At 44.8% G+C, this 20,489-nt stretch overlaps 1 protein-coding gene across 2 annotated transcripts in view; it reads right to left on the bottom strand.

Moving 5' to 3' along the window:
• Positions 1 to 20,489, bottom strand: part of LOC119402009 (menin-like) — a 57,766-nt gene that overhangs the window by 15,961 nt on the left and 21,316 nt on the right. The window contains exons 7-8 of one of the 2 annotated variants that reach the window (XR_007417129.1): positions 18,009 to 18,198; positions 5,139 to 5,336 (exon numbers count right to left, since the gene is read on the bottom strand). Coding sequence is in view for 1 of the 2 variants with exons in the window: in XM_037669042.2 (XP_037524970.2) it covers positions 18,009 to 18,198 (190 nt within the window). In the remaining variant the exon portion in view is untranslated. The remainder of the gene's footprint in view (positions 1 to 5,138; positions 5,337 to 18,008; positions 18,199 to 20,489) is intronic. The other variant, XM_037669042.2, reaches the window with a different exon arrangement.

The following is a 20,489-nucleotide window of genomic DNA, read 5'->3' on the forward strand; positions in this document are numbered from 1 at the left end:
CCAGCGGGACATGTGCAAGCGGGAAACACATTTTCACACAGTTGAGGCACACACTACTAACTGTGCCTCTCGCAATTGTAAATCTGAGCACGCAGCAACATAATGGGCTGCAAAGGACATTGATGGAAACTGCGCGGAGACCGGACAGATGGAGAGAAGCACACAACCGTTTGTCCCATCTCCGTGATGTTTCCACCAAAGTAACATGTACCAAAGAAACCATTCTGTCAAAGACACTACAGAGTCGGACCAAAATGCTCGGTGGAGATGTGGTAGCCGGTGTCAGCATGAGTGTATCTATGTCAAAGTCTGTCGTGCCGGCCGAACAACAATACATACTGCGCTAGTTGTATTTCTTAATGTCTAACACAGCTGCAACTACTACTATGGAGACACGTCTCACTTTCGTGCTATCAGCAATTCCGACGAAAGAGGGATCAGAAATCAAGTTTCATCGCCATAAGGATGGAGGAAGGCCCGAACAAAGGCCCTGTTCGCTAATACTCGCTAATGTTGGCTAATGTACGTTATCCACCCTATAACAACAATAAAATAATACATGTGTACTACTATGCTTCTTCCTCACTGTGTTAATCAAATGGTTTGAACACTGCGACAGTTCATAAATATTCGCCACAAACATTTTCTGCTTACCGCATTTCGTTGTTATCAAACATCAGAATGAACTCCCAGAAGACTTTGTATGTGTTGTCAGTCATGAGAGATTCGATTGGGAACTCACAGAGCTCACTCGTGCAAATATTATATCTTTTGTGTTTACTGTCTCGTTCCTGCTTCCAGTAATATCTCATTCAGTACAACATTTTGTTCTCGTCGTTTGAAAACACAGCGCCCCTCTTCAGTTAATTGTGTCTAGTGCCTTTTATGTGCAGTACAGTGCAATATCCTCTCTTGTGTCATCTGTGCACTGCAATTATCATTGCCCCATTTTACCTTATCTGCAGCTTGTTTGACAGCTTATTCATCACGGCGTCTCCACAGAAATTTTAGAGGGAGGTGTCGCCGAAACAATACCAATGCAATGTATTTGAAGTTGAAGGCATTCTCTTGAATGATGAACAAAAAATTGCTAATTCATTTAATGAGCACCTCCACTCCGTTTTTACTTATGATGATGATGTCTTACCTGTATTAGAGAATGATTTGTCACCGATTCCTGATTTGTCAATAAGCGAGCAGGGTATATTCCACATGCTTTTAAAACTTGATGAGACGAAAAGTTCGGGCCCAGAAAATGTACCCAATGCTTTCCTAAAAAGCTATGCCGAATGGGTTTCGAAATACTTATACATTGTGTTTTTACGTTCCTTAGACAAAGGTCAACTCTCGAATGACTGGAGAACAGCCCGAGTGATACCACTTCATAAGAGCGGTGTCAAACAGTCTATAAAGAACTACCGACCGATATCTTTAACCTCTAACACCTGCAAATTATTAGAGCACATAATACATAAACATATCGTAGATTTTTTAGACTCATAACATATTAACAGAATGCCAGCATGGGTTTCGGAAAGGGTACTCCACTTGTACACAGCTAGTTGGTACCATCCATGATTTTGCCATATCAATAAATAATGTCAAATAAATTGATGCAATTTTTATGGACTTTTCAAAGGCATTCGACAAAGTATCACACGGTAAATTATTATTGAAATTACATAGTCTGCTTAGAAATTCTCAACTTGTTATTTGGATTTCAGCATACTTGACCAACCGCCACCAGTTTGTTGCATTTAAAGGCCATCAGTCTAACCAACTACCAGTGCAATCAGGTGTCCCACAGGGCTCCATCCTAGGGCCACTGCTTTTTCTTATTTACATCAACGACATAGTAAAAGACATCTCCGTCAAATTAAAACTGTACGCAGACGACTGTGTTCTCTACATGGAGGTTAATGATCAATCGGATCAGGTGTTGTTAAACAATAATTTTCAGCGTGTTTCTTCATGGTGTCAATGGTGGCAGATGTGTATAAACTACGACAAGACTGTTTTTATGCGGATAACTCGAAAGAAAAAGCCCTTAATGTTTGCGTATAATTTTAACAATGTAATTTGTCTGAGGTGTCCGAATACAAATATCTTGGGTTATGGATATCGAACAGTCTTAGATGGGATAAAGACATCCGTTACGTTACGCCTAATGCTTACAGAAAATTATTCTTTTTAAGGAGAACACTAACTCTGGCTACCCCTGCTGTAAGAAAATTAGCATACAAATCCATTGTCCTATCAGTCTTAGACTATGCTGCTATATGGGACCCCTATACAAAAGCTAATATTCTCAACCTAGAAAATGTCCAGAAGAGAGCCATACAGTTTATTTATAATGATTTTAGATGCAGCTCAGTGACTGAACTACAAGCTCGCACTAAGCTAACCCCTTTATGCGAAAGAAACCGCTCATCACGTCTAAAATTCTTACAGCAATTAGTGAAGGGGCACCATGACGTGGATGTTAGCGAATGGATTTCATTTTCTTCCGGTTATTCAACACGCCAAAGGCATAGACTAACAATAACACCTTTTCGTTCTCATAATGATTCTTTCAAGCATTCTTTTTTTCCGCGAACAGTCAGAGACTGAAATAACCTTAGTAGCTACATTATTCAAGCAGATTCTTTGTCAGCATTTTCATGTCTTCTTGATGACTAAACATAATTGGCTATATTCATAGCAATTGTGTGTATTATAGCTGTGTTGCCTGTTCCTCTATTTTTTTTTAGCATTTGATAACGCTTTGTTTAATGACTGAACCTGAATTTGTGTTTTTCTAGTGTTTTTTCTTACTGTAACCTTTGCATGTACATATGCCTCTCGAGTTCTAAATGTGTGGTGCACTTTTTGTATATTTGTGCCTTTTTCTACCATCTAACCAGTGTAATTTGATGCAATGTTGATTTGTTAAACGTGTATTAGTATAACTTGCTTTTTTTTTATGCTTGTTAAATCATGCAGTTTAGCATTCATTCGTATGCTAATTTGTTTTATGTTATGCCTGACTAGCAAACAACTTCTGTACCCACCCCTGCAATGTCTCGCAATGAGACGGCAGTATATGTAAATAAATAAATAAATATTTTGAGTGCCATTATACTGTATCTTCATTCATGTACTGTATTCCACTCTGCTAAAACCCCAATAGGGTTGCAGTACCAATAAATAAAAAAAAAAATATTGCTGTGCAATCACTCCAAATGTTAAACAAACACTAAAGCGAAACGATGAATCAGTTTAGACTGATCTATTATACTTTGAAAACTCTACTGTCATTAATTTCGCCACAACAGGTTTAGTAATAGAAGAGATAATCAAGATCACAATTTTTGTTTTTAATTTCACTCCGAACTTGCCACACTTGATGTCACAGATTTCAAAGCATTTTTGTATTTTGGCAACAATGGACCAACAAAATTTCCTGAAACTTGGCATGTTACGTCTCTGGCCCCCTCAGAGGACAAAACTTCACTTCTGGCAATTAAGAACTACGTAGGCCCTAGCAGAAGCCTTAAAAATCAATGACATCACAGTGATTGGTGCGGAAACCTCAAAGTGGCGTCGCCACCTGCATTTTCTTTTTGCACGTTTCCTCGCTTACCAGGCGTCTCCTCATGCTAAGCGCGGCGATTTTGGTATTGTGAAGGAGTAATTTGCTAATACGGGAAAAATCGTTTTTCTCTTCAGTGTCCTTCAGTGTAAAATAGAATCACTACTACCTCTGTCGCCTTGTACAGCATATTCTTTCCTTTTTTGCTTTTTCGTTTTGCCACTTGTTAGTCATGGTCAATATGCATGTTACCACGTCATTTGTGTTAATTTTAAGGGCTCCTTTTTCTTTGTTATACACACTATTAATGAGCACTAACAGACAATAATGCCAAGTATAGGGGATGTCATTAGTAGTAAATGTAAGGTAAATGTGAAGAAGGAAAAAAGGACGAAAAGATAGCTTGCTGCGGGCAGGGACCGAACCTGCGACCTTCGAATAACGCATTCGATGCTCTACCAACTGAGCTATCGCGGCGGCCATCCCCCCGTCCACTTTATAGGATATATATGTACATTTAAACGTGGGAGCGTCAGTCAGTGCCGCCAGTAGCCATGGCGGCGAGTGGCGTCATTTACCTTACATTTACTACTAATGACATCCCCTATACTTTCCTTGCCATTATTGTCTGTTAGTGCTCATTTATCACGTCATTTGTAGTGGCACAACAATCATGTTCAGCAGGCCTTGGCAAAAGAAGACGCACACTAGGATGGCTCGTGGCAAATGAGAAAAACAGAACGTTCCATAGCTTTGCCGAGCTGGATGCTGTAACCAGTGCCACTCTGCTTCGGCCTCTTGCCTGCATCTCCTTCAATAATGCTGCGATCACGTCAAGGCCACGTCGGCCGTTGTCACGTTTCTCACCAGACATTCGCTTGAGTACTGTCTCACCCCTATGTAATGACTTTGCTGGGTCTTTAGGGTATTTAAATAAATGTTTGTATCCAAGCAAAAAAAAATCACAAACAGCATAGTTCAGTGACCCAGCACAGCCTAACATGTATTCAATTCAAACAGTTTGTCCGTACCCATGTACATGAAAAATTAACTGTTCGTCAGAGACAAGATGAATGGAATCGTTTAGAGGCCAAAGCCTTCGGGCATTGTCAAAATGGACCTTTTTCATAATTGTAAAGCTAGCTTTCTTGCGATGCAGTTAGCCCAACTGATGGTGGCTAATCACTTCTGCAAACAGCATGTTCAAGCGTGTTCAAGCACATTCAAGCATTTGCTTGCACTATGATGCGGAAAATGTAGACTCAGCTAGCTCTCCTGATATAAACACGCATTATAGGCAAGCCCCAGCATGTGCAACAAGGACTTCCTCGCCACTTGAAGCACAACAGGCCATAAATTGGGTGAATGTGCAGCGCAGGAAAGCGCACTTGCAGATTGTAAAAAGCGTCTATTCTCACCAAACCAAATCCTGCTCAAGAGTACTGCACAAATTTTTACCTTACACATGCAACAAGAAAATCAAGCCCGCAGCTGCCATCATCAGAACTAAAGCAACCGGGGCGGTCCTGTATGGAGTTTGCGTCGCAGTGAGGGAGCAACTGCGTACCTCTGGCTTTGCAGACAAAGCTGCCTTCGTATCGTCCAGATCTAGGTCGTCATCATCGAAGCTGAAGCTGCTGTTGTTGTTGTTGGCCTCCTGCTGCACGGCCCGAATGAGGTCATCAGGGCACGCATGGCCATTGACCTTGGGGTCAAAGAGGTCGCCGACCATAAAGTCCGACTCTGAAGCCTTCAGGGCAGATAGCTGTCGTGTGGTGAGTGGCGGAAACGCCGACGGCGGAGTGTCCGGCAGGAAAGGGAGTCGGGAACAGGGTCAAGGTCGGGAGAGTGGACAAGGACAAAGTGGGAGGAGGTGAAGGTCAAGTGAAGGTTGAATGAAGGTCGAGTGAAGGTGAAGCATGCAGGGAGGAGGGTGGTAAGCATGCAACAAGGTACAGTGCAGACAAACGAATGAAAAATGGTGACAAAAAATTTTTTTTTTCAAGGACAAGACAACAGAAACAGAGAGGTACACACAAAAAGTAGAAGAAGCAAACAGACAAGACACAGCATGGCATGAAAGTGATGGTGAACATGATGTGTTACAAGAAGGCAATGAAAGATTAAGAGATAAGTTTTTAAGAGTAGAAGTGGCAGTACACCATGCAGAGATGACAGATACAAGACAGTATGGAGATTAGCAAATGAAAAACAAACAATAACAGCAGGGTAAAAGAAAAAAGTTTCAAAAGCAAGGAGTGGGAAAAAATATGAAAAAAAAAAAGCAGAATAGCAAAGATGCAGGTAGGCCAACAATAAGAAAAGTATTGGAGACAGCCATGCAACAATGTTCAGAGAAAAGACATATCAGGATTCATGTCATGATAAGGAAAGGGGATGAAGGGAAAATCAAATGAGCGTGCAGAAAAGTGCATTATAGTTGAATAAGAAGGGGACAAAAAGGCCAAGAAAGATGGAATGACAGGCACAAACACAAAAGAGAGAAAAAGAAATTGATTTGGCAATGTCCGCAGGCAGGCCACGGTGCAATGTAAGGATGGCAAGTTAAGAATTCACACAAGAGGCGAGGAAGTCATGAGCCAAGATGGAAGGTGACGAAGAAGACAACACCGGGAAAGCCAAGATACATGCCGATACCAGCCACATAAAGTGAGCGGGAAAAGTGAATTTTATGCGAGTGAAGGATTTGAGAGACAAAGCAGCGATGATGACACGACAGCGGACGGTGATCGCAAAGGCAAGGCAATGTCAGACAGTTAACAAGTGTGAAAGCGTATAGAGGTAGGCGTGAAATACAAATACACGTAGAAGGAATTACGAATGTAAGGGCAGATGCATCAAGAGCAGACGACACACAAGCCAGAAGTCAATGATGGATGCGATAAGCCAGAAGGAGAAGCATGAAATGACAAGCGTCAAGAGGAGAAGCATATGATGAAAACAATGTAGTGTGGGCAAAGACCGAAGGACAGATGAAGCCACACAGCAGGTGCAGATGAGATAATGGAGAGATGAATGATGGTTAGAGGGTAAGCAAAAGCGTGACAACCAGGACGTGGCCATGATGAAAGAAATGCGAGAAAGGGGGTCACGCATCATTCCATGAGAAAGGACGACAATGTGAACAGACGGTTGGTTTGTGATGGAAATGACGTTTCAGGGAATAGGCAGGAATACGGGATGCAAGAGAGAGAAAGAGAGAAAAAAAGGCACAGTTAAACAGAGTGGAAAGAAGCGGCGCACATTAAAAAGTGTGCAAGGCTGTGTTTCATTGTGAAACAGACAGAGGACATGAGAATGAGAACAGAAAGTGCGTCCCTGTTTCAGAAGCAGAGTAACCATAACACAATCTCTTGTCCTGGTCTTCGCATTATACAGGTTGTCCAATGCAACTTGAGCCAAGACTGAAAAGGAAAGCCGCGTCAGAACTGAATCGAAGCAAATGCCATACTATTCAAACTAGCCTGTAGTTACTCAGGCAATCGTTTACTTTAGGTAACTCATTAATTATGTTTAATTACCCAGCTTTCTAATTATTGGCTCAAGACCCAAAGTATGCTTGCAGAGTTGTAGAGCACAAAGGATAAAAACCAGCAGAAAACACAGGACACAGCGAAAGAAGTCCTGTGTTTTCCGCTGGTTTTTATTCTTTGTGACTACGTACCAACTAGCCCATTCCAATGCCTTGGTATTGTAGAGCACCTCCAGAAACCACCAACTGAACTGTTCCTGCACGATACATCTGAATTTTCTTGACTCAGTGACAATTTCTGAATATGCGTACGCATTCAATATTCGCAATGCCCATAGACTATCAGTCGCGCCACCAAGCGGATGTCAGGACAAGGGTTAGCAGATGACAAACCGGCCGCCGCTCCCTAGTTCGGCTGTGCTAACCCGACTGTCAACGCTTTGGTTATGTTGAATTCCAATGGCGCAGTCGGAGCAAGCTTTTCTGCTCCTTTTGGAGCATGTGTGTTCCACTGGCAGAGTGAGGGCGGGAGTCACACGTTCCAATGGGAGAGTCGGAGCTGATTCAGAGCGGGAGTCACTCCGTGGAGCAGGAAAAGTTGCTCTGCCAAAATCAATATCGGCAGAGTGGACCGGAACTCGGCGTCATGTACTTCCTTTAAGACGTTTGCCAGCTTGGGGGCACTGCCGGTGTCGCGTGTTTTGACAGTAATGGCGGACGACATGGGCGTCTGGACAAATCGTGCGGCACTGTTTCCGCTGATCGATAGCGATAGCTCCGAGTCAGAAAACTCCAGTTTCTGCACGAACGATTCATCGGATAGTGACAGCGACGCTGACACTGCCGTGTACGAGCGGGAATTTGACAGCGGAATTAGCAGAGTCATGCCAGAATGGAATAACTACACGCAAGGTATTCTGGGCAAATCAAGTACTTCCGCTTCCTTCTTGCTCCCATGCTTGCTCCGGCGGCGTGGATTGTGTTCCAATCGCGGATTCGGAGGCGTTGCTCTACGCCAGAGTCGAGTGCTCGCTCGCAGAGTCCATCGGCTGCTCCTACTCTGCCATTGGAATTCAACATTAGAAAGAAACACTATGAGTTTGCATGTTTCGTGAATCCGTGAACAAACTTGGCCGTCCACGACAAGATAAATTTGACTTTCTCTTGCGAGACGCGAAGTTTTCGTGAAAATACGTGGTGAAGCACCCTGGGCAAGTCATGCTGCCAATGATGGCACACAGCCTACACATTTCAGCTCCGCGAAGTTTTCTGTGGCCACGCAGGTTGTAAATGTTAGTGTCTGTGTATTTATGTCGAAACTTGCGCTGTTTCGCTTGCACATAATATCCGTGGGTGTTTTCATAGTGTATAAAACCCATAACATTATACGCGGCGTGTCGCGTGAGCTCGCGATGTCCTCTTCTATAATTGAATAATATCAGAGCTTTTGTAATAAATAGGTAATACACTAAAATAAAACGCTTACATTTTGTCAGAAAAGAGCTGTATGAATCTTGCAAGCGACCATTCAGTCATTCGGGGCTGCGCTCGCTCCACGGCTATCGTGAACTACGACCGAGTACCGGCCGCGTTGCGGGCTCAGTTGATCTTGTCCTCAGCTGACACATTCCGACAGAGATTAAACGTGATTGATTGATTGATGAAATATGTGTTATATCCACGTTAGTGGACCCCAGCTGGCGAAATTTGATCACAGCCCTGCTCTCAACGTCGTCCTTCCCCTGTGTGTTGCTTTCATAGCCAGTGCTGCACTGCATGTTACTTTGTTGATAGGTGGCAGCACACTGCAAGCAAAGTGTTCACCAAGCCCAGAATGCAGAGAAGGCGAGGCAGCTCTCAGGGGAGGAAATTCTTTAGGTTGATTTTGACAGTGATGCTCAAAGAGGCCGTGCACCTTGACGAGGATTTTTCGCTGGACATTGAAGGCTGCGAAAGCACCGATAGCGACAGCGTCGATGAAGATGCTGCAGCAGCGATGAAGATGCTGCAGCAGCGATTTCTCTTTAACGTGCTTTGCTGGTTAACCATCTGTACGGGAAGCTTTTTACAATCGTAAGTCACTTCGACTATACTTGACGTATAATAGTGTTGAGGTCAAAATAAAAGAACAATTCTGATACGATGCACGTAGCGCAACTTTTGCGGCCACATGCTGCTGACAAGCTCGGCGAGTGGGAGCGAAACGTGCAATCGCGTCCACAAGCCACGCCGCTGAGTTTCCAAATAGACTTGACCATTACCGTCCGAACGCCGTAGTTCAGAAATTCTTCGACAGTGCGAAAAGCTAGCGTGTGCATTTGTTTCGAGGTGCTCATCAAACCTATAACATCCGAGAGAAGTGAACTGTGCACTCCACGTTCCTCATCACACAAGTAATGATGACGGAGTAACATGTTTGGAAACCATCGTCACGCTAAACATGCGGTCCTGTGCAGCAATGATGGCATTACTTGCTAGCGGCCTACTACTACAGGCAAATCCGACAGGCAGGCACGGTACGTATACTTGGAGTGCCATTCAGTTCATACGTTTTGTGTACAGCACACAGGATTTCGTAAAGCATTGTTGATGCACGGTAACGGAGCCGAAGTATAATCTCTCACATCGCGGTAAATAATGAGGTAGTGAGCATTTCACACTTTCCATGGCTTGGGCAAGTATTTTGGCCGGATATCCACTTCAGTGCAGCTCACGCCCTCATCCGGTGAAAGTGGCACGGGCCGTACGTCCGCATGTCCTGTCTGTTCCTATGCTAACAAACAGTTGACCCTCCTCCGGGCCCCATCTTGAATCGCACAGGGCGCCACCTATAGTTTGTGGGCATTGCGAATATTATGTACATATTGAATTGTACTGTATGCCCGCCTCACCCTATGCCTGTTCGAGGGCCTGTGAGGTATTCCTAAATAGATAAATAAATAAATAAATAAACAAACAAACATAGTCCTCTTTCCTACATTGCAAAGAAAGCCCACGAAATAAAAAAAAAGGCCCTGTGATGGAGTGCTTGCAGACTGCTATCGTGCTGCTCTCAAGCGTGCAATCAGTGAACAAGGTCACCTGCAGTGTGACTGTGGCCACGCAGAAGCAGCACAGAATTTTAATGGTGGCTGGCATCTGGGCCTCCGGCTTTGGTCAAATGATAGCGCAAATGCATGCTGCTGGCCAAGTGCTGCCAAGGTGAAAAAAATGCCCATAAAACGCTGCAGGCGACCCAGTTCACCAATTGCGTGCTTGAGAGCAGCACGACAGAGGTGCGCAAGCATTCCGTCACGTGGCTTTTTTTTTTCATATTTTGTTAATTTTTTTCATATTTCACATTTCCTTCCTTGCAACGCAGATCTGTCACGCGGCTTTTCTTCATGTTTTGTGATTTTTTTTTCATATTTCATATTTCCTTCCTTGCAACGCAGAAAGAACAACTATGCGAGGAGATGTATTGCACATGAAACACTTCATTCAGTGCTTTCTGAAGGTGCTCTACAACTCTGCAACATACCTTGGGTCTTCAGCCAATAACTAAAATCTTGGGTAATTAAACAAAATTAATGAGTTAGCTAATGTGGAAAATAAAAAATGGCCTGAGTAACCGCAGGCTAGTGCGAAGTATGCGTTCAGTTCAATACAGTTCGTTTTTGAATAGAAAAAACGTAAGATACGGGAACGCAAGAGCCGGAAAACAGGAAAAACGACAAAATTTTAGTGGTACTAACACACCACGAAAATTTCAGCCACGATTTTTAAAGTCTGGGACGGCCTCATCCACAGGACGAAATTTTTTTAACACCAACAGTTATCTGGGACAAACCCATATATTTCCCGTCCTCCGACAAATAACGATGATGATGAGTCATAATCGTTTTAGGCCTTGCTTTCGCAACAGGAGACAATCTCAAAGGTCTAGGATTACAAATTACGCTAAAGCCAGCGGAAGTCCTCCACCTGAAGTGGGCCCAGCCATCCATACACTTCACAGATATGAGGCATATAAAAAACAACACGGCAGCATTCGCACAGCATTTAAGTGACACAGGAGCGGTGAGGTATCATCGGATTGCTGGGTGCATCTGAGATGCACGGCATGAACGTATTGGCCGAGGCTGAAGTTATGTTGGCACATTGGTTTGCGAACAATACCAACACAGTAGCACGCTGCCACAGAAAAGCATCTATAACAACCATAAGCTACCTTGTAAATTATTTTCTATTAAATTCTACGCTAGCCTTATCATCAACCACGTCACGACTGCTGAACAGTCAGTGTTGGCAGACCATCGCCCGACCACTATCGAAGCACAAAAACTTTCAGAAGGCATCACGCCATAAAAAGGCGTCACAATAATATAGCGGCCCAGATGTGTAAACTGATGCAATAATGACACACCATCATGCAGTTGATACCTGTTACAACAACCTCGCTAACTAAGAATTACTCACATTGTACACCCACATTCTGCAAAATTAACGCACACATTTGCACATTCCACATTAACCCACATACTGCAGGCTAATGACACTACCGTCCACTACTCAAATGTGTGCTATGGCGTTAGTTTTTGCTCAGGAATCAGTTTTGCTCAGCATGCACCCTCTTGTTCCACTGCGATCAAACCTATGCGAAAAATTCCCAGTGTGACGTACAAAGATTCAGCAGGAAATGAGCGATCGGAAAGCTCGTTGAATAAAGCTGACTCTATTTTCAATATCTAAGGGCACTGCTTTGACAAAGCAAAGCCTCACTTCAGCAACAAGCTGCCCTAGGAAAAGTTACGCAGCTGAATGCTAAAACATCTGTTCTCTGGGAGCTGCAGCCTCAACCATTAATCAGCAGTTTAATTACTAATAATCAAAATAGACTTCACGCCCGAAAAGCGGTGAAGCAGTGGCAAGGCACTATGCTACACGGTGAATACTGTTTGACCAGTGTTGGTAAATTCAGATGAGCCCTGTGATGCTTAAACATGCTATACTAAACTGCCACTAGTGTCAAACTAACATCAAGTGGCAAGGTACCGTATTGTTCTCGCGTACACTCACACAAGAGATTACAGAAAATTCGGAGCTAAAGTTAGGGTATGATTTATACCCAAATTTCAGCGAGCAGTTGGCTTCACGGCACTGCTTCCAGTGATGCAAGGAAGGTGGCTTCACGCAATATGCAAGGATGTTTTTTATTTAGTTCTTTTCTTTCCAGTGTCGTTGCAGGTGTGTGTCATATGCAGGGTGGGTTATACGTGAAGAAATACTGTACACATTGTCATAATTGTAGATTTCTTGCATTTCGCACTACAATTGCTATCCATGTCTTCATCATGACCACTGATTCATCAACCATGTTTGCAACGGTGGGTTTGACAAGTAGTGCGCTTGTTTCAACTCAACGTGACCACGTGCCGTATGACAACCATGCTAGAAACTGTCAACTATGAAACGCATGTATACTGCTACCTGCATGACGACCAAACTTGCCGAATTAAACACTATGGGTTAGCTGACAGCCACCTAAGTGGCAACGAAATAACCAGCAGATTGAGTCGTAAAAGACAAGCCTATTGCGATGATAAGACACGTTGCATCGCTGCCACAACTAGTAGAAAATTGCATGTGCACCACCACTACGAGTGCTTATCATTTACATGAAATGATAAAAATTTCAGCTTTTGTGCCAATAGAAGAGAACATAGCGAACCTCCTCTTTTTCAGTAAATGAGGTTGCATTGATGCAGTCAACATTTATTTTTTTTATACATATAATTTTCCAAGACAACAATTAGATAAACCACTTTTCTATTGTCCCGCAATATCTGAATCATCTAAATTTTAATATACAGTGATCAACACAAATACCTTTGCTACATGTATAGCATAAGTGCATACATCATGGACTGACCGCATGATCTATATGACATCACTTCCTGCCATCTGCAGTGTAACGTTATTGCCCAACGAAGACATAAAAAATCGGCAACACCACATTTTTTGTCGATAAAACACTGAAAATTAATTCTGAGGGAAGACTTTCACGGTTCTTCATAGGCACCACCATGCACAATACCTCCACTTTATCGGGAACTTGCGTTTAAAAGGCAGCATCAAACCTTAAAGAAGAAAAAACACGGCTGAATCACATTTATGGGCATACTTAAATAGCAGACTCTCGTTAAACAGAACCTGAAGGGACGAGGCAAATGTGTTCCGTTTAGCAGGAGTTCCGTTTACAGAGAGACAAACAGGGTTACAGAGAAGCGCTTCTCTGTCTTCTCTTCTGCTTCTCCCTTTTTCAAGAAATGTATTTTGCGCCTCAGTCGTCTGCACCTAAGCAATGTACGTACCAACTAGGCCAGAAACAAGTCCTTTTGGAAACAGGGGGTGCAGGATTCAAGAATGAAACCAATCATGTTAGAGGCAGTTAGTTGTTCCACACTCTAAGAAAAAATTGAGTATTTGGGGAGTATTTCTGCCACGCAACTATAATCGTCATCCATCTCGCGTACTTTCGTCGCGTTATCGCCGCGGTCGCGGCACTTCTTGGTCATGAACGGCGCGCGCGTTATCGCCGTGGCATAGCATTCTCGATCGGAAAGCGACGAGAGCCGGGTTTTCAAGAAAGGAAACGCGAGCAAGCCGGATGACGATTATTCTTGCGTGGCAGAAATACTCCCCAAATACTCGATTTTTTTCTTAGAGTGCATTTAAACGGGCCCTACAACGCTTTTCCAGGTAATCGTCGAATGGGTTCATTAAAAGAGCTAATTGCCTCACGAACTGACTGCCGCAAAAATTTTTAGAATCCGTCAAGTACGAGCGGAGTTACAGGGCTTTGTTGCATGCTTGGGCGCTTTCTCTCTCCTCTCGTACCAGCGAACGCGCTGAAAGCTACGCAGGGAGGGGGATGGCAAGGGATCAAGAAGCAACGTCCGTTCGTCAGTGCGAGTCATGACCTTGAGCACTTTCTTTTCTTTTTCTTCAAACCCGCGGCTTACTCTTGGATCGCGAGCGAGCGCGTTACGGCATCCCGCGACCACCACAGTAACTGTGTACCTCACGATGCTCAAATCAGTCAATGGCCGTGGACTTTGGGTTTATGGTAGGCTTGTGCGAATAGTAAGTTTTAGCTTCGAAGCGAATTCGAAGCAAACAGTGATTTCGTCGAATAATTTTGAATTGAATTCGAATAGTATAGTCTAATACCGCTATAACTAATATCGCTACAACGAAATTTTCGCCACGACGAATAATTTTGGATTCCCCGTCAGCCGCCCATAGAAAACAATGCGAAAAATGTCTCGTCACAACGAATGCTTTTTAAGTGCGAATGCACTTTATAAGCGACCCTGAATCCGCCGTCCCATAGCAACGGCGCGAGGAGCGGAGAGGAGCGTCTGTAGCAACGGCGCAGCGACGTCATGCCCCACGTGACTGCGCGCGCTCCGCCCTCCGCTCCGTGGCTGCGCGCACCCCGCGCATTGCCTGTGGTGCTGAAGGCCGGCGGCGAGGCGCCGAACGAAAGCGTGCGAAGCGAGCCGAGCACCCCGAAGCCGATCTGGCGCGGGGACGCGCGATGCGTGAGCGAGCGCGGGCCCTCGAATTCGATCGGCCGGACGCGCGCTTCAAGCGAGACTTCCTGGACTGCAGCTTCAGATATAGCTGCACAGTGTGCGATCGACTGTGGTTCGACAACAACCTGAGCCCCATCTCGGGCGTGCGCAACGCCGCCAACAAGTTGAACGCGTCGGGTCTTTGGAACGAGTTGGAAGACAGATCATCATCATCAGAAAAGTGCTTTGCACTTAAACGGCCAAACCTCCGTGGGTCGGCTGGCCGTGCTCTCTCACTGCCGTCTCCTTCGCTCGGCTCTGCAGTTTAGTCGCCGCGCGCCCCTCATAGCATCCCCCGTGCTTCGCACTTCCTCATACTCCCCTTCGGGGAAATGCGGGTTTTTTTCTGGGTATTTCCGCTTGAACGAAGTTTTCGTCAGTGTCGCCACGTAAGGAAAAGGAGCTGCCTGGATGGCCCGAAATTCCGCTAGAAACTCGCCATTTCTCGTTGCCAGAGCCGTGCGGCCGCATTGCAAGACCTATGTCTTCATCGGAGACATGCTTTCTGCCACCACATGCACATCCCGGTAAATTTTTCACCATTTAGGTGCTCGGCGGACAGACGTCATCAGCCATGATACGCTTGCGGGGCGCGAAAGAATCGTTCTTCAATAACTCCCGCCATGTTTTTGACGTAGCCCTCAAAACAAAACTACTGCTCGTCGTCACAAGCCCTGCGATCGTGAATGACATCCACGGCGTTTTGAAGGCACATGTGCGGTCAGCGCGCACCTAGTCTAAGCGCAACTACAATCTGCCGAAATCGCTGCGAACACAAATGCAGTCATTTCGACACGATCATGGGCGACAACGAAAATATGCGCGCATCCAATGTACACGCACCGACTCAAAGCAATGCTGTGGTCAAAACCGCGGTAGACGCGATGACAGATGGCAACGGCGCAGCTCTGAAGGTACGTGCATGGCCAGCGTGCACAGACTGAAAACGGGACTCCCGTTTGCCGCAACCGCTGTGCAGAAAACCGCGGTCGCTATTGTCGCGATCATCAATAGCGAATACACGCAAGTACGCAGCTAACACATTGGAAGAAAGATTAAAAGCAATAATGCCGTTAAACGGCACAAAGCGTTTCGGCTTTCCTTTTGCTCCCTTATGACTGGAAGTGTGGAGCCTCTAGCGAACTTTGGCACGCTCCTTTGCGGCGCTACGCGCTTGGCAACGCTTCAAGGGTAGCCTGCATATCGTATTTGCTTGTGTATAACTCACGTGTATAACTCGCGTCTTGACGCAAAGCCGCCTTCCTTGCATTACCACGAAGCTAACTTGCGCACCGAAATTCATGTATAACCCGCACCCCAAGTTTAGCGCTAACTTTTCTGTATATTTTGTGCGTGTTATACGCGAGAAAATACATTCACTTCAGGTGTGCGGCCAAGTACGTCCGAGTTAGGAGAGTTAATGCCAAAGGACAATGCATGCGCTTGCCGGGACCGAGTCATAATCATCAGATTTTCCGAACTTTCGTGGTCTATGCATGAAATTTCGCTGCAACGTAATTCCGCGACAATGAACTTGAACTTTTTCGAGCGCCCTGTCAATTTTGTTGTAGCGGGATTTGATTGTATATATTGCATATTACAAAGAAAAATGAGCATATTTGTCCTGACCCAACTAACCTGCACAATATTTTTTTTTTTTAAATTGAAACAAGGCATGTGAAAATGTCACTCTTTTTGGTTCAAAGGGAAGTGGAAGCAACTCTGAATAGTAGGCGGACTTGACTTTCAGTAGAATGTAAGTGATAACCTGTAAAATACGTTACGTTTTAAAATTTACTATAATTAGAGCATATAAGCCGGTATAACAAGCTTTTAAACTTGAAAATGATGAATTGGTGTAAGGGTAATCTGTTAATTTAACCTTAAAGTGGGGCTTCGCGGCAGTGCGGATTTCCCCTGGAAAGGTGTATTCACAGCACCGCACTGCTCCACCGCAGTGAAAGCAGCTTTACAGGGGGTTACATGTGGTTTATATACGTCCATTCGTTCATTTCGAATACTTCGAAATTTCCAATAATTTAAATTCATTTTGAAGCGAATTCGAATACTTTAATATTCATTCGAATATTCGAAGCGCTCAAATATTCGCACGTGCCTGGTTTATGGCATCATTTGTTGAGAGAGGAAGGAACGATTTCTAGCTGACTGTGAGAACTAATTGTGAATTCCAGGCCATGTGCTGCACTATAATGTTTGGCTCGCGTGTTCTCGGGAGCCTCAACTACCCATCGGCAGTGCTTTCTGACCATGCTGAAAAAGTGTTGCGGGGCCCCTTTAAGCAGCAATTCAGATTAAGGGGGTACACTGCACTTGAGAACTTTCAAGTTCTTCATCGATTTAAGTGAAATTTGCTGAATTTATATATATTTGTGCGCTGATTTCAAATAACCAATTGTTTTTCTAATACAATAAGAGGTTTATAAAATATCATCCATTCTATGTGCCATTTTGGGAGCTGTAGTTTTGCCTAGAATGAGAGAGTAAATAAGCATATCAGAATGACCTGGAACGAGAGCCGAGTGCAAGAAAACAAGAATTGGTGTTCTAAACCTACTTGAACAAAAGTTATGGTATGTCGAACATTCATGACTGGAATCCCAGCTTGTCCTAGACACGATCGCGGATGTTCAACTTACCATACCTTTTGTTCAAATGGGCTTAGAACGTCCATTCTTGTTTTCTTGCTTTCAGCTCTTGTTCCAGGTCATTCTGATTCACTCAGTTTAGGCAAACTCTTGCTCCTAAAAATTGCTAAGACAACAGGGACAAGAAAGGGCAAAACATGAGCACTTATGTTGCGCCCTTTTTTGTCCCTGTCTTCTTAGCGCTTGTAATTTATAAGTATGAATCAGAACCAACTAGCTCACCTTTCCGTTTTGTCCCAAAAAGTGTATAAAATGTTTCATATTTCAAAAACTACTAACTATATTGGAAAAATAACTGCACACTTGAAATCTGCTAACAAATACACAGAAACTCAGCAAGTTTCATCTCGACTGATAAAGAATTAAAAAATTATTTTCAAGACCCATGTCGCATCTTAAGAGATTTCCGTTTACTGAGAGTCTACTGTATAACTCAAACCTCGATATAAAGAGCACGGATATAACGAATTATCGGTTACAACGAAGTAAATGAAGAATAGTCTTGTCATAGATACACTGCTACGAATAAACGTTTATAACGAATTTTCGGATATAACAAAGTTATTTTCGTGGAAGATGTCATTTTGTTATAATGAGGTTTGAGTGTAGCATGCACGAATGCGACACAAGGCACCATAGGCGTGCCATAGGCTACTAACCCCGTTGTTGCCGTTTTTGGTTGAGAAGGGCTCCCCGCAGCCCAAGAGGTAGTCGGGGTTGAGGATGTTCTCCGCGCACCGCCGCAGCCAGGGCTACGATGTCCGGATGCGGTGGGCCGTTGCTCTGCCCCAGCTGGTTCTCCATGCTCTTGAGAAAGTCCTCCTCTTTGGGCATTTTTCCGTCAGCCATCTGCGAGCCCGCCAAGCAGCCAACAAACCAAGCGTCCTTGTTTCCACAAGAAGGGAGGTGTTTATGAAGTTAGGTTACGTGGAATTACTAAAAAAACAGTGACAGATGGCTTAAAGGGGTACTCGCACGAATTTTCGAAGGTGAGTTTACTCTCCCATACAAATCTCCTGTATAAAGAGACAGCTCTGAGCAAGTGTGAAGCTCAGTAAATGCTGATAAGATATTATTGCGATAGCAATTATATGGACAGTCTCGGCTGAATTTTGCCGTCGCCGCCGTCATGCACCGTATATGTATATGTATATGTATATATATATATATATATATATATATAATATAGCCCCAAAGAAAAATAATTCAGAAAAATGCTTCCCAAGCGCGGAATCAACCAGCGACCTCTTGCTCCGCAGCGAGTGGCGCTAACCACTACGCCACGAAACGCAGATCCTCCACGTAGCTAACGGCGAGCGTTATATACACACCCTTTACTGCTGGACGGACTCAGAGACGCTAGGCGCTTATAAGCGTTTCTTCATTACCAGCGAGATGGCTCTAGGAGCGCGACGGGCGGATGTAAAAGTCGTCGGCGAGCTCGCTCGCTTCTTCTTCTATTTGCGCAGGGAGAACCTTGCCCTTCCTCTGACTGCTCGCGGCGTTTTTCTCGGCTGAGGGGAAGAGGGATGTTTCACAGCTTTCACTATGATGTCCGCGCTCATGTTACGGAGCGTACGAAAGTCACTCGAGCTCAAGGGACCCGCTAAAACGAACAAACAGAAGATGAGCGCGAACTATCAAGTGTCACAGCTCGACACTTGAAGCACTCTAGTTTCCTTCACTGCTTTGGCCGCCTTTGCAACAGGAGCGCTGTTCAAACTGAGAGTCCATTGGCGAGCCTCACTTCGTATAGCATTAGTTTCTTGCTATCGCATTCATTGCTTCGCCCTAACGGCGAAACTGTGACTTTTTTAGTTTGATCTGAAAGTCAATTTTCACATGGCGCACCTACTGACGTCGACACCAGCGTGTCATAAGGCTGCAGTACTATTCGGGTAACTTCACGCACCAGTATGGTTAGTTGCGATGACGTCAGGTAACAAAACTTTCAAAACAGCTGCTTGTGCGTCACCAAAAACATTCAAGTAGCCGCTTGTGCGTCACCAACGGAGCCACAGAGCAGAGCGGCGGTGGAAACACCACGATATCTTGCGCGAACACGTGATGAGAGGCGTCATATCGTGTTGCGACATCAGGGTACAGTGGGAACCGAAACTGGCTTTTAAAAACGTACTGCAATTCATTTTTCATGGTGCACTCATACTTCGTGGTACATTTTCTGGACAGTTGAGGGTATACCCTTTCATTTGAAACAAAAAGACAACAACTCAAAAATTTTGTGTCAGTACCCTTTAAAGAAGAACATTAAAAGGACACTAAAGTGAAACAATATGTTAGCTCAGACTGATAAATTATACTCTGAAAACTCTAGCAGCGTTAATTTCACCACGATAGGTTCATTACCACATGAGAATGTCGAGAGTAACGATATGACGACGCGACGTTCGGCTGGGCCGGCGACTAACTGCCCGGCCATGTTTATTGATACTATATATATACACCTGTAACCCCTTAGTGGCGCCGTCTGTTAGTGTGTTAGGGTAAGTGACGCCACCTAGGATTAATATAACAAAATACAACACTACATCTCTCTTTCCAAGATCTACAAATTCAGTCTTTTTGGGTGGGACCACACGCCTCCCGGATCTGGTAACCTTGTGGGGTATGCTGTCAGGGTCTGCGCCGGTACTCGTATCGTGTTGGTCATGTGATGGTTCCTCCTGGCTGAGTCTGAGCTCCTGGTTTGGGCTCGAGCTCGGAAGGAAGACCGGGGATGACGCACTGAGATCTGGGGAATAAGGCACGAGATGCCGTCGGTTTCGTTGTATAACTCCGCTGGGAGTTTCCACGATATAGGATCGGGGACGCTGGCCCCGGCTAAGAACTTGGGCCCGGCACTCCGCATCAGTTACCCACACTTCGTCTCCTGAAGAGAGGTCCCGGAGCACTCTCGCCCCATGCCGACGGTTGAAGTCCCGAGTTTGCCTTTCCTTAGCCGCAGTGTCCTTTTGGAAGACGACGTCTGGTCGTGGTAGATCCGGTGACAGCTTGGCCGGGTCCCTGGGAATGCGTGTCTGTAACCGTCGCCCCATGAGAAGTTGGGACGGGCTGTACCCTGTGACCCCTGGCGTGTCACGATACGCCAGCAATGCCAGGAACCGGTCGTTGCTCTTGCG

This window comes from Rhipicephalus sanguineus, chromosome 8 (assembly GCF_013339695.2).
Source record: "Rhipicephalus sanguineus isolate Rsan-2018 chromosome 8, BIME_Rsan_1.4, whole genome shotgun sequence".
In the NCBI taxonomy this organism is placed as follows: domain Eukaryota; kingdom Metazoa; phylum Arthropoda; class Arachnida; order Ixodida; family Ixodidae; genus Rhipicephalus; species Rhipicephalus sanguineus.